At 39.1% G+C, this 17,398-nt stretch overlaps 1 protein-coding gene across 1 annotated transcript in view; it reads right to left on the reverse strand.

Moving 5' to 3' along the window:
- Positions 1–17,398, reverse strand: part of arsb (arylsulfatase B) — a 122,423-nt gene that overhangs the window by 9,831 nt on the left and 95,194 nt on the right. Inside the window, exon 7 of the mRNA XM_069938288.1 lies at positions 3,475–3,609. Coding sequence (XP_069794389.1) covers positions 3,475–3,609 — 135 coding nt within the window. The remainder of the gene's footprint in view (positions 1–3,474; positions 3,610–17,398) is intronic.

Below are 17,398 nucleotides of genomic sequence, written 5' to 3' on the forward strand. Positions count from 1 at the left end.
TTATATCCTTTCTTCCATAAAATCGCTTTTGCTGCATTGAACTCTTTTCTCTTCTTTAGGAGTTCAAAGCTTATATCTGGATAAATGAAGATTTTTTGCCCTTTATACTCCAGTGGTTTGTTGCCCTCTCTTACTTTTTCCATTGTCTTCTCCAGTACCTTTTCTCTTGTAGTATATCTTAGGAATTTTACTACAATAGATCTTGGTTTTTGTTGTGGTTGTGGTTTAGGGGCCAATGCTCTATGTGCCCTTTCTATTTCCATTTCTTGCTGTAGTTCTGGACATCCTAGGGCCTTAAGGATCCATTCTTTTATAAACTCCCTCATATTCTTGCCTTCTACATCTTCCTTGAGGCCCACTATCTTTATGTTATTTCTTCTGTTATAATTTTCCATTATATCTATTTTTTGGGCTAGTAATTCTTGTGTCTCTTTAGTTTTTTTATTAGATTCCTCCAATTTCTTTTTTAAGTCTTCTACCTCCATTTCTGCTGCTATTGCCCGTTCTTCCATCTTGTCCATTTTTTTCCCCATTTCTGTTAAGGTCATATCCATTTTATTTATTTTCTTTTCTGTGTTGTTTATTCTTCTTCTTAAATCATTGAATTCCTGTGTTTGCCATTCTTTAAATGACTCCATGTATCCTCTAACAAGAGCAAGTACCTCCTTTACCTTGCCTATCTTTTCTTCTTCTATTTCCCTGTACTCTTCCTCTTCCTCTTCTTCTTCCTCTAGGTTGACCAAGATGGTTTCCAAAGATTGAAGCAGAATCTTTATCATTTGGGCAGGTGAACAGAAGAATGGTTGATGCAATTTAGTGCACAGAAATGTGAGGTGTTGCATTTTGGGAGGTCTAACATGGGTAGGACCTACATAGTGAATAGTAGTGATCTGGGGAGAGTTATAGAGCAGTGGAATCTAGGAGAACAGATACCGTAAAATCACCATTATCTGGAATTTAATCAACCAGAAACTCAAACAACCAGCAAAAAAAGGAGGAAATAAAAACATTCAAATAAGTAAGACTGGATGGATAGACCCCACGGGGGAAATGCTGAGACTTTGTTGGACACATGCAGGTTTTCCCCGCTGAACGGATAATGCCCCTCAATATGCACTCATTCTTTTTGCGGTTGCCACTTGCGTGGAGGTGAGTAGGGTGGTCAGCACGAGGAAGGTGCACCGAGGCCCTGATCAGAACACTTGTGTCGAGGTGAGTCGGGTTGCACTGAAGGCCTGACTGGGACATTTGTGTCGAGGTGAGTCGGGTTGCACCGAGGGCCTGACTGGGACACTGGCATGGAGGTGAGCCAGATTTCACTGAGCGCCTTACTGGAACACTGGCGTGGAGGCGAGTGGGTTGCACCTAGGGCCTGACTAGGTCCCTGGTGTGGAGGTAAGTAGGGTTGTGCCAAGTGTCTGACCAGGACACCAGAATAAAGAGCCAGTCGATGCCGTGCACTGCTGGGGCAACTCTCCCAGTGTCTCCCTATCCCCCTGCCTAGTAAGAGTCTTTATTTTTATTAGTATTAAGTATATTAGTTAGGTTTTACCTGTCAACTTGGTGGAGGAGGTTAATTATGACATCAGGATGGTGGTTAGCACAACACTGTTACAACGCCAGTGATAGAGGCACGAATTTAAATTTTGTAAGTTTCGGGAATTACTTGATTAAAATGAACTTTATATAATTATGGGCTACAATACTGAATTTTATTTTCAAATTCCTTTACATTTTGCACTATTTTTTGTCTTTTAAGTGATGCATTCTTAATGCAGGTATATTGTAACAGTGAGTCTCAGTCAACTGGAAAATTTGCATGTCCGACATCCGTGATCGCTGTAGGTAATGGGGATATTACTGTATAGAGTACTGAGAAAGTAGCATCACAGGAAGATAGAGTGATCAAAAAGGCTTCTGGCACATTGGCTTGCGTCAGTCATAGTATTGAGTATAGAAGTTGGGAAGTCATTTTGGACACGTATAAGGCATTGGTGAGATCCCATTTGGAGTACAATTGTTAGTTCTGGTCACCATGCTGGAGAAGATGCAGAGAAGATTGATGAGGATGATTACCAGGTCTTGTGGGGCTGAGCTAAAACGAGAGGATAAGCAGGCAAAGGCTTTATTCCTTGGAGTGCAGGAGAATGAGGGGGATCTCAGAGAGGTGGACAAAATCATGAGAGGAATAACCATAGAACCATAGAATCATTTACAGAGCGGAAACAGGCCATGTCGGCCTTTCGAGTCCATACTGGTTCACTAGAACAACTCCACTAGCTCAATCCTCCCACTCTCCACCAATATCCCTCCAACCCCCTCACCTCCATGTACACATCCAAGCTTCTCTTAAATGACAGAAGGGACCCTGCCGCAATTATCTCATTCGGAAGATCATTCCATTTTGCCACCACTCTCTGAGTGAAGAAGCATCCTCTGATATTTCTCCTAAAGTTTTGCCCTCTTACTCTTAACTCATGGCCTCTTGTTCCAACCTTCCCTGCCTTCAGGGGAAAGAGTCTGTTTATGTTTAGGGGAAAGAGTCTGTTTATGTTTAGTGCAAAGAGCCTTTCATCAGAGCAGAGAAACTGGAACCTAGATAACATAGGTTTACGGTGGGGGTTGGGGGAGAGATTTAACAGGAACTTGAAGGATAACCTTTTTTTAAAGAAACAAAAGGTGATGAGTACATGGAAAAGGCTGTCAGAGGAAGTGGATCAGTTGGGTATTAGTGAAATGTTCAAGAAAAATATATGGACAGGATAGATTTAAAGGGATATAGGCCAAATGCACACAGGTGGGACTCGTGTGGGTAGGCCATTTTTGATCAGTGTGCGCAAGCTGGGCTGAAGGGCCTGTAGCCATGCTATATGACTATATAAATACATATTATGCCAATTGTAATAGTATCCTGAACTAGAAGTGTATACATAAGGAAAATATATGTAGATACATACCTCATCTAAATTGGGTGTATCAAGGAAGTGCAGAAGTAATACACTGACTTGACAGCAAAATTAATACAGGCCATTCATTTAAACAGACTTTGATCTGAATTAGGCTTACTTGTTGTTAACTTCCCAAATGCCTATTGCTTTAAAAATAGAAGTCGCCTAATTTTGCACCAGGTGACATTCAAATTAAAAAAAAATCTAGCTAATTTCTTTAACTGGAGAGTTTCACTTTTCTCTAAAAATAATTAAAGGTAAAAAGTTTCAATTATTGTCATGTAACACTACATTTAGAATGTAACATACATGAAATTCTTTAACTTTTGTCTACCAGAAGGCAGACAAAGATTTACCATTTTGTCCAGCGCCCCTCACAGAAACCTATAGCACCTGGTGTTCCTAGGAGGTCTCCCCTCCAAGTACTGACCAGTCATGCGCCTGCTTAGCTTCTGAGATCAAAGTTGCATCATTGAATAAAAAAAAAGTTTGTATATTATTCTGAGCAAATGATTTTTGTACATACCGGGGTACCCAGTTAATAACTTCCAGTCCCCAGAACGGATTGCTGAATGGATTGACACATCAAAGAGAGAATTCTGCCATTTAGTCGGTTGTGCACTGGATGTTGCAGCTTTATCAGGTGCATGAGGACCAGGACCTACAAGAGCAACAGAAGAGCTTAGTAACAGCATGGTCACATAGATAAGATTGAATAGAAACCCAAACCAATGTTAACAATGTTTAGATCAATGACTTAACCCCATCATGGTCTATGATAATATATAATTAAGTAGTGACCAAAGAAAGATAAACAGTAGACCACATAATTCATGAATCCCAAAAGCAACAATGAGTTTTACTGACTGGATCATAAATGACTTCATGTCATTTTTCTACTTCATGGCAAATATTTCCATTTTTAAAAATCTCTGTGAGTGTAGCAATTTCCAGGGTTTTGAGAAAATTGGTAGTAAAAAGTTTCCCCGCTGTGAGTCGTTCTAGAAAATGAAAATAATGATTCAAAAAACGGCTCTGCAGCCATGAGTAAGAGTTCCAAAAGGAGTGAGGCCCACCAGATGTTAGATATCTTGTGGCAATTGGTGAGTAATGAGAGACTGGAGTGCCCATTATTGTGGTCCTTGCTGGAATTAATGATAGATAGGAACAGAGAAGGAGATTTAACTGAGGCAACATTAGATGCTAGGACTGAAATGAAAAAAACCCAAAATGTCAAAAATTATAATCCCTGGATGACAATGGAAAATTGGCAGAGATTGACAAATTTGGAGTACCAAAGTGTCTAAGTAGCTGTTGTGAGATAGAAAGTACAGGTATAAAATGCTAAGAACAGACAAATGATAATAACCAAAACAAAGGCAATTTTCAATGACTGTCCCAAAATATGTAAAGGAGTTCTTCATATTCCATATGTTCATGAGATAGGAGGCTGCCATTTGGCCACGTTGGCTCCTAATGTTAGTGATGATGTGTTTATTACCATATACATAGTACAACTTCCCAAGATCGTGTTCTATGGCGAGCTCTCCACTGGCCACCGAGACAGAGGTGCACCAAAGAAGAGGTACAAGGACTGCTTAAAGAAATCTCTTGGTGGCTGCCCCACTGACCACTGCCAGTGGGCTGATATCACCTCCATCCGTGCATCTTGGCGCCTCACAGTTCGGCGGGCAGCAACCTCCTTGGAAGAAGACTGCAGAGCCCACCTCACTGACAAAAGACAAAGGAGGAAAAACCCAACACCCAACCCCAACCAACCAATTTTCCCTTGCAACTGCTGCAAACGTGCCTGCCTGTCCCGCATCGGACTTTTCAGTCACCAACGAGCCTGCAGCAGACGTGGACATACCCCTCCATAAATCTTCGTCCGCGAAGCCAAGCCAAAGAAAGATAGTACAACCTACATATGCACTGAAATTTTTAATTGCTGCAGCAAAATGAATATATTAAATTACCCTTGATATAATGAACACAAAGGACAGATAAATAAATATTCAATATTACAGTCTGTACAAGAAAAATGTGGCATTGGTGCAGATGGCCCTTTTGGTGGTTCTGGAGTAGTTTATGGTTAGGGTGGTAAGAATAAATTCAAGAACTTCATAGCTGTTAGATAAAAATTGTTCTTGATCCGAGAGATGCTCACTTCAGACTCCAAAAGGTAGCGGCGAGAAATTGTGATCAAGGTGATGAGTGGGTAGGGGTGGGGTGGGGAGGGTGGGATAGGGTTTAAAGAGGGGTCCTTTATAATGTTGGCTGCCTTCTTGAAAGACCACCTCACATAGATTTCTTCAATGGACTGGAGTTCAGACACCACAAGGGTCTTGGCTTCAAGTCATCCTGGTCATTTCCGGGTAACCCATTTGCTCTCACTAGCCCATCAACTCTTCCCTGGTTCTCCTCCCATCCTTGGAACAATTTCCTGGTATAAATGTGGTTAGATTTTCTATTAATCACAGGTAAACATTGGAAAAGAGGTAAAGGAATTTTGAGTTGGTTTATTCAGTTAGACAAATATTATATGATTGGCCAAAAGGAACAATCTCTGAGAAAACACTGGAGCTGTGAAAGTAGTTTCAAAGGAAGATTAGATTCAAGGCATGAGTGGACTATTTTAAAAGCAGGAAAGATGTCAAAAAGAAAGATAACGAGCAATGCTGTAGAGGTAAACGAGGAAGCCAGAAAATAATCATGACAGAGTTTCTACAAAATGTGGAAAGTTTTACTGTTTGAAACAAACATATCCATGCAATTGCACCAGATCTTGCTGACCTTGTCTACAATTTATTGTTTCTACAAATTTCAGACAGCCCAGGACTTTCCTTCACCAGTAATCCTCCCCAAGGTATTTTCAAAGTGATCTGTTTTAGATATTAGTTGTCGAAAGCTGTGAGGTCACTACCTTGGGAAAAAGGAAGTAACATTATGGAACATTTTATCCAGTGTGTGGCTGTTTAAGAGTCATCTTACAGTAAAGTGGTTTGGCAGCTTGCATAAAAGGAGTATGATGACTTCAATCATACAGTACATAACTAAATGGGTATTTGCCTTGTTAATGAAAGAAGAATTGATGGGGATAAAAAGCAGTACATTTTGAGCATTTCTTTCTGGTGTTCACAATGTAAAAAGATAATATATACTGGAAAACAAAATATGTTGATCTTAAATTTGCATCACAAATCATTTAGCTCTCTGCAATCAAAAAAATTCACGTGAACTTTACAAATCTGTTTTAAATTAAATTTTTTGCAACGTGGAACACTGGCAGCTGCAGGCTAAATTTGAGCCTGCCCTGTGCCAAGTTAACTGATCTTCCTCAGGCCAACTGTATAGCTAGCCTAAGGTCATATGGGTTAGGAAGAGACCATAACTGCCCATGGGTTTCCACTGATCATTATATGCAAGAAAGTGCATATACGAGTATCAGATGAATACAAGATCAAGTTTAACCATGAAGTTCCCAAAGCCAAATAATCTACCCACTTTAAATAAACTTACCTTCATGAACAAAGAGACCCAGGAAAATGTGGATCACTTTCCATATATTGAAAACTACCTCTTAGTGAAGTCAAATGTTGATCTTGAAATTCATCACTTCCGACTGTCTCTTTAGCTAAAGAAAATAATTTTTCAAAACCAAAATCTCAAATCTAGGACCAAGGTCATGGTCTACATAGTCTCCTGTAAGTGAGGCATGGACAACCTTCAATAAGGACTTCAACATTGTAATCTCCATGAGATCTTACAAATCCATTGACTAGAGAAGCAATCAAATGAGATCATCCCCTTCACTGGCTAGATAAGCAATCCAATGACAGCATCTTCACCCAAGCCCTGACCCCATCAATGTGGAGGCACCACATTGTCTACGAGACGAACAAAACCCCATAGTTCTTATACTGCAAGAGAATTCCAGAAGGAGAAAGAAAAAGCTGAAAGAACATACTCAAAGTATCTGTGGAAATAAAACGTAAAATCCTCTCCAACCCCTTGGCCTCCTCCAATATAAGAAACATATGGGCAGGCACTTAGCACCTCAAGTGTTTCTCAGGAGCAGGCAGAGGCAAAGTGAAAACAGAAGGAGTGCAAATTGTCCCAAAGAACACAACTACCCAGTACATCATCCCATACCTACAAGAATGGAAGTGTAAGTGACATACTGCCACAGCTATTAGAGCTTCTGCCTCATAATTCCAGGGTCCCATCTAGGATCCTGACCTAGGGTACTGGCTGTGCACAGTTTGTATATTGTCTTTGTGTTTGCTTTTGGGTACTCTGGTTTCTTCCCATATTCTAGAATTGTGTTGATAGGTCAATTTGCCATTGTAATTTACCATTTAATTGGAGATTAATGGTAAAAAGATTTGATGGGGAGTTGATGGACATAACGGAGAATATAAAATGTTGGAGGACCTCCAGCATTTCTTTGTCTACTCATGTTTCCAGCATCTGCAGCTTTTGCATTTCTCATGACAGACAATACGTTGCATGAGTTTTGAGAAATAAATAGAATGAGATTGCTCCCTTGAAAGTGTTAGGAGGCAAAGCCTATGGCAAGGCAGCCATGATCATATTGCATGATGGGAGGCTTCAGGGCTGAGTGGCCTACTCCTCTTTTTATCTTATTGTGTTCTGATGTTGGGAGTTGATGTGCTGAATGGCTTCCTTCTGTGTTGTTTGGCTTTGTCAACTCTGAAAGATTAAGTATTATCTTAGATAAGACCAGAGAATCTGCAAAAAATCTACACATTTAGCATGAGTCATCAACAGAAAAAGGCAAATGGCTACATCATGAAGAAGGGATGAATTAAAGACCCTTTCACAGCTTTGCCATCCAGGTATAGACAAGGGTCAACTCAATTAATTTCAGAATTGGAACACAAAGCAGAACTGCTACAACATCAGGTTTACAAAATGAAAAGCAATTGCCTACACTACTTATCCAAGTCCAATTGAAATGAGCAAACCTACTAGACCAAAATCTCCTCAGTGCTGTAAATACTACCTAACAACACCCTTAATACAAGATTTTGAGGGGGAAAAAAAAGTGATGAAAGATGGAAAGCCTTCTAGAAATCCGAATATTACAGAAAATCCTCTTATCCAATGTCCTGGAGATGACATCCAAAAGAAATAATGCTTATGTAGCTCAGAAACATCAATCTCAAAAGGCTGCAATATTGGAATTATCCCCAGCCAAGACTTCCATGATTTTCCTTAAAACGCAGACAGCCTAAGTACTCAAAGCAAGTGCATAGTGACTTGTATTCACAATTTATGAAAGCAACCTTAATTTCCTTGAATGAGCTGGGTCAAAACTGTCTACATACTAGTTATTGAGATCAGTGGAACCCCTTGCCTAATATAGGTGCTTTCTTTGGAAAGGTGGAGCATGGGAAATTAAAAATAAGTTACAAAAGATATGTGGCCAATATTTTACCTTTCCATTATCCAAGGTTGTCGGAATATGATCGAGACTCAAGGGTATCTGCTCCTATGAAGAGATATCCTAGCGACCAATAGTATCCCAAACCCTGGATCTTGACATGATGGTCAACTGTGAAGCTCAACAATTGCACAAAAGAATCTGGTTCAACAACACCAGAAGAGTGTTCCAAGGGCAACAAGCACTTACTAAATTCTGTTTTTGGCATTAAAAAGTTTTTGGATGGAAAAGATTTCTGAACTTTAAAGGATACAAGTCAATCAAAGTAAATCTCCTCAATAGATGTCCACCACAAGATAAAGGAAATTGCAAATTCAGTGCATCACCTCACAAGACCTGCCATAATCTTTCTAAAGCAATACTGGTTTTAGAAATATGTTGGCAGCGCAATGCTGCTCAGTACAGTAGCATTCTTTTAGTTTAAAGTTTAGTGATCTAAAACAGCCTGGCAACAAATTTAATCTCAGCTGCAGCCGTATGCAACATGCCAAAAAAAAAACCCTGCAAACATAAGAATGGAAGGAATAATTAGCTTTTGTATTACCTATCCCTTGTATGTTTCAACGATAGTAATGAAATGACATTAGCTGATTGGACAGTCAGTTGCTGATATCAGCCTCCTCTCCGTGACAGGTATGTGTTGAACAAAATTATGGAGCAAAACTATAAGGAAAGGGTCAGCAGTTAAAGAATATGCAAACAATGTTTTAAGACGATAAAATAATGTTTTTGCTCCTAATGATCATTTCCTTCTCTGGATGCTGAGTTTCTAAATTGCACCTGAACTCTATTTTTCATTCGCTTCTTAACCTGATAGTATTGATCTGCATAGAAATGAGCAACGACATCACCCTTGACAATAGACTAGGATTTCTCTTTTATGCTACATTTTCATCAATGGTTCATTCTATATAGTCATGAACTGGGAACTCACACTTCATTGCACAGAGGATTTTTGGTCATCCCAAAGATATATGGAAGTCTAAATACATAGATGTTTGTTACATTTTTTCAGCATTTATTCGCTTCCAATCAAGAACTGGATTTTATTTTCTAATTTTACAAGTTATTTTTCCTCACATCTGGAAAGACGTGTTATAAATCTTACGTGTTAGAGGACTGCTGCAGGGATTATTTCTGCAACCACAGTAATTTTGGTTTAAACAGATTAAGTCACAATTTAAAACAACTAGGATGGAAATGTTTCAAACATTTTAAAATAATCCATCAGTTTAGAGAATAAAATGGTATTGTTCCATTTCTCGATCATGAGACTAAGAAATAGGAGTAATTCGTAGAGACAGCTCTGGTGTTCATTAAGAAATTTCCAAATTAAGACTTCTCTTTCTATCCATTTTACATTGTAACATTTCTGAAAATATTTACATTATATATTTCATACAGTTCAAGTTTATGGCAGCTCACAAATCAATCTCATTCTGCCACATTTTCCTGTGGTTATTCTCTCTCACATGGCCATTCGCAGCCCTCAAATTTCTCAAACGCCAACCTATATTGGGAGTAATTTATAGTAACCAATTAACTTAACAACTTGTACAACTTTGGGATATGGGAGGAAAGCAGAGCTCTTAGAGAATGCCATGTGTACTGAAGGAGGTTGTGCAAACTCCACACTGAGAGCACCAGGACTGAACCTGGGTCATTAGATCTGAGATATCAACTCTATCTGCGGTGCCACTGCATAACATTAAAATGGTAAGCCTATACCTTGAGGCAAACAAGAGGACATTTTTTTCCTGTGAGACTGGAGGGTTTTTTTTAATGTTTGAGCTTTTATTGCCACTGTAACATTGGCCCAGCTGAAAAATGGTCTGCCCTAACTAAGATAGGAACCTTAAGATGAGAGCACAGTTCTGGCTTGGTTACAATTGAAATGGCAACAAAAGTATCTAACGTGACTACTAAGGGTGTGCAGGTGATGGGTGGAGGCTGTCGGGAAAGGAAGGCAGAGATAGACCATAGCTTTGCTTGGCCTTTTGGAAATTAATAAAATGTATTCAGTAAAATATGGCTGTCAAAAACTGTGTGTATAGCAAAAAGGTACACTTTACATGTTTCACTTCAGTAGCATTCTCCATGAACCACATAGGTACTGTAATGGCAAATCTCTAGCTCACTGTAACATGAGGGGGAACTTCTTTACTCAGAGAGTGGTAGCTGTGTGGAATGATCTTCCGGGAGAAATAGTGGCGGCGGAGTCAATTGTATTATTTAAGAAAAGGTTGGACAGGTATATGGATGAGAGGAAGATGGAGGGTTATGGGCATTGTGCAGGGAGGTGGGATTAGAAAGGGGTGTTTGGTTCGGTGCGGACTAGAAGGGCCTAATGGCCTGTTTCCGTGCTGTAATTGTTATGTTATATGTTATATGTTATGTTACTGCTGCATGGCTTGTATCCCTTAATTGTAATTAACATTCATATTCCCAAATTGCTGTTTATATTCTTGTTTTTCACTATATTTTTCAACTTCTTGTCCGTCTTGAATGGGCGGCATGGACGGTGTAGCGATTAGTGCAACACCTTTACAGCACCAGCAATCAGGGTTTGAATCCCAGGCTGTCTGTAAGGAGTTTATGCTCTCCCTGTGTCTGTATGGGTTTTCTCCGGGGGCTCCGGTTTCTTCCCATCTTCAAAAATGTACCAGGGTGTAGGTTAATGGGGTGTAATTTGGGCCGCACGGACTTGTAGGGCTGAATTGGCCTATGGTTGAACAGGTCTAAAAAATCGTAGATTTGTAGACATTATTCAGCAGCTTCAGATCCTACTGTTAGTACATCATATTAGAGAAATGAATCAAATCATGACTTGCTCTCAGTTCTTCTCCCCCACCCCATGCTTTATCTGCTTAAACAAAATCCCCACCCCTGAACTTTTTTTTCAGGTACTTCCTTTCACCCCTGGAAAGCAGGTTACAAAATTGTTCATGATCCTGCTGACATCATTGTGCCAACCAACGAGTTGGCAAGCATGGCAGGATTAAAAGTGAGAGTTTATTTATCAGCAAAGTATGTTTAGTCAGCAAATTGACACTGTACTGCAGCAAATTGACACTGTACTGCAGCAAATTGACACTGTAGTGCAGCAAATTGACACTGTAGTGCAGCAAATTGACACTGTAGTGCAGCAAATTGACACTGTAGTGCAGCAAATTGACACTGTAGTGCAGCAAATTGACACTGTAGTGCAGCAAATTGACACTGTAGTGCAGCAAATTGACACTGTAGTGCAGCAAATTGACACTGTAGTGCAGCAAATTGACACTGTAGTGCAGCAAATTGACACTGTAGTGCAGCAAATTGACACTGTAGTGCAGCAAATTGACACTGTACTACAGCAAATTGACACTGTACTACAGCAAATTGACACTGTACTACAGCAAATTGACACTGTAGTGCAGCAAATTGACACTGTAGTGCAGCAAATTGACACTGTAGTGCAGCAAATTGACACTGTACTACAGCAAATTGACACTGTACTACAGCAAATTGACACTGTACTACAGCAAATTGACACTGTACTACAGCAAATTGACACTGTACTACAGCAAATTGACACTGTACTACAGCAAATTGACACTGTACTACAGCAAATTAACACTACTACAGCAAATTGACACTGTACTACAGCAAATTGACACTGTACTACAGCAAATTGACACTGTACTACAGCAAATTGACACTGTAACTACAGCAAATTAACACTACTACAGCAAATAAACACTGTACTACAGCAAATTAACACTGTACTACAGCAAACCATACAGAGAGTCAATTCTACTGACTGCAACTAACAAATCTCCATCCTGAAGAGGTAATATCTCTCAAAAGAAGCAGGATACTTGGTTTTCACTCAGTTTTGCTTAAAATTAGTAACAGAAGTTAGTGCAGCCTCTAGGTCTGATTTACAGAGGATTACTCAATCACCTCCCTCTTTGTGGGAGTGCAACTGCAACCAAATGGAAATTACTCAAGAAGCCATTTCAAACAAATTGTAAAAGACACATTCACATAGAAAGAGAAGACATTTAAGGTGAAAAATCCATCATTTTGTATCTGGTAGAAACATTATATTTTTAAAGAAATGAGCCTCAAGCCATGTGTTCAGAGTGGCCAAATAAAAGTCAATCATAGAACCATAGAACACTACAGCACAGAAACAAGCCCCTTGGCCCATCTAGTCTGTACCAAACTATTATTCTGCCTCACCCTGTTGACCTGCTTTCAGTCCATAACTCTCCGTACCCCTCCCTTTAATGTACCTATCAAAATTTTTCTTAAATGTCAAAATTAAGCCTGTATTCGCCACTTCAGCTGAAACTCATTCCACACTCTCACCACTCTGCATGAAGTTCCCCCTTTAAACATTTCACTTTTCACCCTTAACCCATGCTTTTTCATTCTTCTCACTGAGCCTCCATCGAAAAACTCTACGTCCAGTTACTCCATCTCTACCTCAGAATTTTGTATACCTCTATCAAATCTCCCCTCATTCTTCTACGCACCAGGGAATAAAGTCTTAACCTGTCCTAATTAAGACCTAATCAATTTCACTTACATTGGACCTAGTTTTCTGTTATTAATGTTAACCTCATCTAAAGCAGGAATGAAGAACACCTGGAATTTTGGTGCAAATTTTTAAAAAAAATGTTGAATTCAATAACTTTTTGAAAAACATTGTGACAATCCTGTTTGAACCATCCCTTACTTTGTGAATTTCTGAGACAAGGCAGAAAACAGACAAGGAAATGCCACAAACCAACAAGTATGCAAAGGATATCAACATAAAGGAAAAATACATTCAGATGCTTTACTATTTAAAATCTGGTAAAACTTTGCTCGTCTTCCTTGTCTGGGATTTGGAAAATTCAGGGCTACCTTGGGAACTGGAAGAACAACCATTTACTACAGCAGCTGTAAGCTGTCTAGACAGCAAACAGGTGCTACTATTTTCCTCCCTGAAGATTATTTCTCCCAGGATAGCGAGCTCTGGTTTTTGTTTGGTCCACAGTCTGTGTTAACTTACCTCAGTCTTCATTTTCCTAATGAAGGGATCTAGATCCATTTACTCAAGCAGCCTTCCCCAAAAATATTGAACTGTATTACACGTCATTTAAGTATATTTAAATTGGATAAGGAGACCAAAGCTACCTGTAGACTTCTGGATGTAGTTTCAGTACATTTTATTTACCTTGTGCTGATGCAAACATGATTAAAAGCTTGACAAAATGGTTACATTTCTCAATTTCAAACAAATCAAGGATTAGAGCTAACAATGAGAAGCTCCCAATGAAAGGTTGATAGAACTAGGGATTTTCTCTTTAGGGTGATCGAGGATGAGAGGCAACTTTATAGAGTTGTATAAGATTAAGAGAGGTATTGAGAGGGTAAGCAGCCAGCACCTTTTATCCCTGGGTTCCATTGACCAATACCAGAGGGCATCCATTAAAGGTGAGTGGAAGAGACATCAGAGGTGAGTGGAGGAGACAACAGAGGTAGTATTTTTTAAAACTAGTGTGGTGAGTGTCTGGAATGCATTGTCGGGAGTAGTTGTTGAGGCTGATATAATAGAGGTATTTAAGACTCTTAGGTAGGCACATGGATGGAAAAAAATGGAAGGTTATGGGATGTGAGGAGGAAATTGATTGTGAAGTAGGTTTAAACAGGTCAGAACCACATCATGGGCTGAAAGGCCTGTACTGTGCTGCACTATTTATGAAAGCTGGAGCAATTCGGGACCCTCCAAAGAAGGATCACTGATTGAAGGAGTGGATCTGGCATAGGACAAAGTAGTATTCAGGTCTGTAGCATGTTAAAGAGCGAGGCCTAGAGCTAAAGCAGAGAAGGAGGGAGTCTGAAGATAGCAGTGCATGTGAGAGATGGCAAAGCAGAGGGAGAACTGTTGGGAGCAATGATTGATAGAATGTAGATACAAGATTCTGGCTATTGTCACGTACACAAACTGGACAAAAATATTTCCTTTCTTTGCCTTGAAAAGACACACAAAGAAGTGCCATTTTGACATACAGATGTTGCATTTTGGAAGGACAAACCAAGAAAGGACATACACGGTAAATGGTAGGGCATTGAGAAGTGAGGTAGAACAAAGGGATCTAGGAATACAGATACATCATTCCTTGAAAGTGGCATCACAGGTGGATAGGGTTGTAAAGAGAGCTTTTGGCATATTGATTATAGGAGATGGGATCTTATGGTAAAGTTGTACAAGACATTGGTCAAGCCAAATTTGGAGTAATGAGTGCAGTTTTGGTCACCTAACTATAGGAAAGAGATCAATAAGATAGAAAGAGTGCAAAGAAGATTTACTAGAATGGTGCTTGGACCTCAGTAACTGAGTTAATGGGAAAGGTTCAACAGGTTAGGACTTTATTTCCTGGAGCACAGAAAAATGAGGGGAGATTTGATAGAGGTATTTAAAATTATGAGGAGAATAGACAGTACATGTAGATAGTTTTTTTTCCACTGAGGGTAAATAAGATAAAAACCAGAGGACATGGGACAAGACAGGCTCAATTTTTATATTTAAAAAGAATTTGGACAGGTATATGGATGGGAAAGGTATGGTGGAATTTGGACTGGGTACAGGTCAGTGGGACTAAGCCGAAAAAATGGTGGGGCCTGTTTCTGTGAGAAGGAAAGGCTCTTTAAGATAAGTATACCATGACAATTCACAGATTAAAACAAAGAAACTTATCCATGGATAGAAGTGGTCAGTCAACGGTTAAAGTCGTGACCCTTTATTAAGAGTGGATTAGAGCTTCCCATTTAAGGGAACACATGCACCCATTCCTGAAAAACCCCCCAAGAGATGGCTTCTTTTGGACACCACTTTGTTTACCTACAATGAACTTGAATAATTTTTTGAATTATGGAACTGCAGTCGGATCACGTTCCCTGCTGTTCACACTGCTACTTTTTTTAAAATCTCCAAAACTTTGTTAAAGTGAGCATTTTATAGTTACCAATACACTCTCCATACACCTTCATGGAGCCATGCAACAAAATGAGTAGAAAAATAGTGACACGCAAAGCTGCAGATGCTTGAAGCTAAGCTGAATAGGAACTGAGAGGATCAAGCAACATCAGTGAGAAAAGAATATTGACATTGAGCCAAAACTCTTTATTTAGATGGAGGCAATGAGTGGGACAGGCACCCCATGTGGGATTGGTGAACCAGGTGGAGGTGAAATATGACAGTCAAAGGGAGAGAGATCAGAGTGAAACAAAGGGGTGAGTTGAGTTTCTACAGGTTGGAGGGGGTGATTAGAAAAACAAAGACTGTCAGTGCTGGAATCTGGCCAGAAAGAGTAGGTTACAATGGTATGATAGGAAAGATGGAACCAAGGGGAGGGGTGGGAAGAGAGTGGAAGAATCATCATTTTAATGGATAATGAATGATTGAGGTGCTAAAGTGGAGGTTTAATTTGAAAACACGTATTAAAGTTTTCATACTGTCAATACTTCCATCTCTGCCAGTTTACAAAAACATAAGTGAATGAATTAATCTTAAATTGCAGAAAAAATTAAAATGTTTCTTCAGTTTTTAAAGTACAAATTGAAAGATTTAAAAATAAGGTGATTTACCAGTGAAAAGGTTAATCACAGTAACGAGTCACAGTTCACAATAATTTAATTTTGAATTAATTGGTAAATTCTTCACATACAGAGACCAATAGATTAAATGATTTCAAGATTGTTAATGAATAAACAGGTAACAATTAAATTGCTTTGCTGCTTCTTCCGATTGGACTGATTTAAGCTTCAGCCCAAACTACCATCTGTAATTTTGTCAGGGATTTGAGCATGTGCTGTTTAGAAATGAATTGTTACTAAATGCCTAAACAGCAGATAGAAAATGATCAGATGTATCAATGTTCCAAATGAGCCAGAATGTTAGAAGACAGAGATTATTAATTCATCATGATTACATTAGTGAGAAACTGGATACCTCATTTTAGGTATCACAAGCACACAGCACAGACTTTAATTAAATTAAATGCAATCAAAGTAAAATCTTGGGTAGCTTAATAATCAAGCACTTCAATTAAAAAAAGGAAAATATACACCTGAAATACCAAGTTTTTTTTGAAGGTCATGTGAAAATTATAATCAAAAATGCCTCCAAGAATGAACAGTGAATAAGATAAATTAAAAGTTTTATCAGCTGATGCCAATTTGTGTTACAAAGCTCCCTATTCAAAAGGGAGAGCCCATGTTGCGGTCTTGAGAATGAATGAGGTGAATTGGAAAGTGACGCATACAAGTGTGATCAATCGAGAGTAATATTTCTAAAGATTTTAAAGATTCAATTTAACATTATTTCCCACAAATTTCTGAAAGATTGAAGGAGTTAGGGTTAGGGTGTAAGAGATCCAGAAAGCAAGATAATTAAGAACCTTATCGATCCAAATGGAAGCAACCAAAAAAAAATTAAATGAAAAAAGCAAAAAATGTCAATGTTTCAGGCACTGCTGTTCATTGAAGTTATGCCATTAATTCAGTTGGGTGCTTGTTGTTCAACTATGCTTGGAAAGAAAGTTATGCCCACTCAGCACCAACATGTAAAACAATCAATAACATGAAATGGCATTGATACACACTATCAAGGACTCCAAAGGTTGAGTGAGGAATGATAGGCTTTAATACACATTAGATTTCAGCTGGCCCAACTCTATGTGCTCGAATGAATGGAAGTGGGTAGGGAGGTCGACCTTTATGGCCAGGTCACAGGGGGAGGGGTTACAGGGGATTGAGTCATCAGTGGGCGGGTCAGCCACTTATACACAGAACAGTATATACATATCACCACAGGCATGAAAAGTCCTATAATGAATGGGGACTCTCCAAACTGTTACTGCAGAATAGATGTCATACAGTTAAGTTGAATGATACTGAAAAATTGATTGTAAATTCCACTGAAATAATAAAAGGGGCTGCTCCATTT

This window comes from Narcine bancroftii, chromosome 1, assembly GCF_036971445.1.
Source record: "Narcine bancroftii isolate sNarBan1 chromosome 1, sNarBan1.hap1, whole genome shotgun sequence".
Lineage (NCBI taxonomy): Eukaryota > Metazoa > Chordata > Chondrichthyes > Torpediniformes > Narcinidae > Narcine > Narcine bancroftii.